Source organism: Otolemur garnettii, unplaced genomic scaffold, assembly GCF_000181295.1.
Source record: "Otolemur garnettii isolate 467f Iridium unplaced genomic scaffold, OtoGar3 scaffold00003, whole genome shotgun sequence".
Classification (NCBI taxonomy): domain Eukaryota; kingdom Metazoa; phylum Chordata; class Mammalia; order Primates; family Galagidae; genus Otolemur; species Otolemur garnettii.
Genome location: NW_003852398.1, coordinates 25,970,037 through 25,972,549, shown reverse-complemented (window position 1 = coordinate 25,972,549; position 2,513 = coordinate 25,970,037). Strand labels below are relative to the sequence as shown.

The following is a 2,513-nucleotide window of genomic DNA, read 5'->3' as shown; positions in this document are numbered from 1 at the left end:
CGCACAGCCCACAAGAAGGTTTTGGGTTCTTGAGGACAGGGCAAGGTAGTGAAATCAAACCCATGGAACTTTCTAGGGTGAGGGAAATAGTCTCTGTCTTAACTGGGATGGTGTGTACACAAGTGTGTGCACTGAACTGTATACTTAAGACTCTGTGCTTGGGGCCAGGCACGGTGGCTCATGCATATAATCCTAGCACTTCAGGAGGCTGAGGTGGGTGGATTGCCTGAACTCATCAGTCTGAGATCAGCCTGAGCCAGAGCCAGACCCCACCTCTAAAAATAGCCAGGCATTGTGGTGGGCACCTATAGTTCCAGCTACCTGGGAGGCTGAGGCAAGAGAACTTCTTGAGCCCAAAAGTTAGAGGTTGCTGTGAGCTATGATGCCACAGTACTCTACTGAGGGTGACAAAGTGAGACTCTGTCTCAAAAAAAAAACAAAAAAAAACTCTGCTTGGCAGGGTGCAGTGGCTCACGTCTGTAATCCTAGCACTCTGGGAGGCCAAGGCAGGTAGATTGCTTGAGCTCAGGAGTTCAAGACCAGCCTAAGCAAAAGCCAGACCCTGTCTCTACTAAAATAGAAAAACTAGCTTGGTGTTGTGGTGGGCACCTATGGTCCTAGCAACTCAGAAGGCTAAGGCAGGCGGATCACTTGAGCCCAAGATTTTGAGGTTTTTGTGAGCTATGATGATGCCATAGCACTCTACTCAGGGTGACAGAGTGAGACTGTCTCAAAAAAAAAAAAAAAGACAAAAACTCTGCTTTCTACTCTATATAAGTTGCATCTCAATAAAAAAACACTCAAGCCCAGGGGAATTGGCTGGGTCAGAAAAAGACTTTCAGCGAGCCACCTCCTCATCAGAGATCAGATGTGCCAACTCCCCAGAGTCCTCCTGTGGGGAGGCCAGAGTGAGGCCGCCCTTCCTGCCCACCAATTCCCATCTGCCCATAATGTCCCTCCGAATAAGCAGGCAACCAAACATAATGTGTGTGTCAAGCCAGCAAGCCAAGCACACCAGCCCTTTGCCTCTAGTCAGGCATCCTCAATGGAAATTCTGCAGCACCTGCTGCTTCCTGGGGCGGGGGGCGGGGGGTACTCCTGAGACCTGAAAGCCTGTTTCAGGGAGGGCCTGGTCTTTCCTTAGGCCCCCTTCTGGCCTTATACCTTTTTTCTCCCAAATTCCCCTCTTTTGAGCTCAGGACTAGAGATGCCAACCTCCGGTTGCCCTGCCTTTTCAGGCCTTTCTGAGTCAGGTCCTACCTAGAATCATGGAGTCACAGGCTGTCACATCGAGTTCTGTAAATCAGGGTCTGTACTATAACAAGGCCTCTGGGTGGTTTGCACGTGTAGGAACGTTTTGAAAGCATTGCTGTAGTCTAGTCCATCACACCTACTGTTGGGGGGTGGTGGACACCGAACCCCTGAGAGTATCAGAGACTTGTTCAGGACACACGGTAAGTCTGGGACAGATCACCACCTTGGCCAAGCTAGTTCCACCTCACCCATGCTCTTTTTTCCCTCTACTGCCTCTCCAAACCTGCAGTCCAGTGCTGGGGAGATAGAAGCCCAAAATGGGAACCCTCCATGGGGAGCAGGAGCTCACACAAACTTTTACAAGGGCCCTCTCTGTCACACTCTCCCAAAGCCCCCCAACACCATTCTGCTCTTACCATGCCAAGCTGTGGCCACCAGAAGAAGCAGCAGGACTCCTAGATCCATGTCCTCAGTGGGCAAGCAGCAGGCTGGTGCAGGGCCAGAGGTTGGCCAGGGCACCTAGTTCCCAGCTACTTAGCTCCGTGCGGATCGGGACACTGGACATATGTTCCTCTCTGTCGCACTAGCTGTTTGTCTTGTTTTTCCTCTTCCTCCTCCTTGGGCTGATCCTCTTCTTCCCCTTTTTAGCTAGGCAAACCACAGAGTTTGGAAATCTTGGGTCTTTAGAAGAAAACAAAGCCTTGACCCCCCCAGAGGGAGGAGCAGGGCCAGCCTGAACCTAGAGGGAGCTGGCTGGGTTTGGGGCCCTTTCAAAGTCCATTTCCAAGGGGCCTTTGGAGAAGAGACATACCTAAGAGCAGGCAGGCAGGCAGTAGCACAAAAATGGGGGTCTTCAGAGAGACCAGGCAGTTCGGGCTGAGCCCAGAGAGAAGTTAGGTTGTGTGATAGTTGTGAAACACGTGTCCTTCTTTCCTGGCCTACGACTCTTAAAATCCTTGGAATCTCTAAAGTAATAAATGTCTTTTTCTATGCTAATAAGCTGGCATCCCCTAGGTAGCTTAAGACTGGGAGTTGGTCACCAGAAAGACCAGGGCAAGGGCAGAGGGTTGGGGCTTCTAGCTCTATCCCCCCAACCTCCGGGAAGGGGGAAAAGGCTGAGGATTAAGCTTATCACCAATGGCCAATGATTTAATCAATCATGGCTGTGTAATAAAGCCTCCATAAAAACTCCAAAAAGACAAGACTGAGGAGCTTCTGGATAGCTGAACATGTGGTGCTTCTTAGAGGGTGGCACACCC

General features: G+C 50.8%; 1 protein-coding gene across 1 annotated transcript in view; it reads right to left on the bottom strand.

Annotated features, from left to right (window-relative positions):
- Window positions 1–1,931, bottom strand: part of CSF1R (colony stimulating factor 1 receptor) — a 30,898-nt gene extending 28,967 nt beyond the window's left edge. Inside the window, exon 1 of the mRNA XM_003782045.3 lies at window positions 1,671–1,931. Coding sequence (XP_003782093.1) covers window positions 1,671–1,719 — 49 coding nt within the window. The 5' untranslated portion in view covers window positions 1,720–1,931. The remainder of the gene's footprint in view (window positions 1–1,670) is intronic.
- Between the last annotated feature and the right edge of the window lie 582 nt (window positions 1,932–2,513).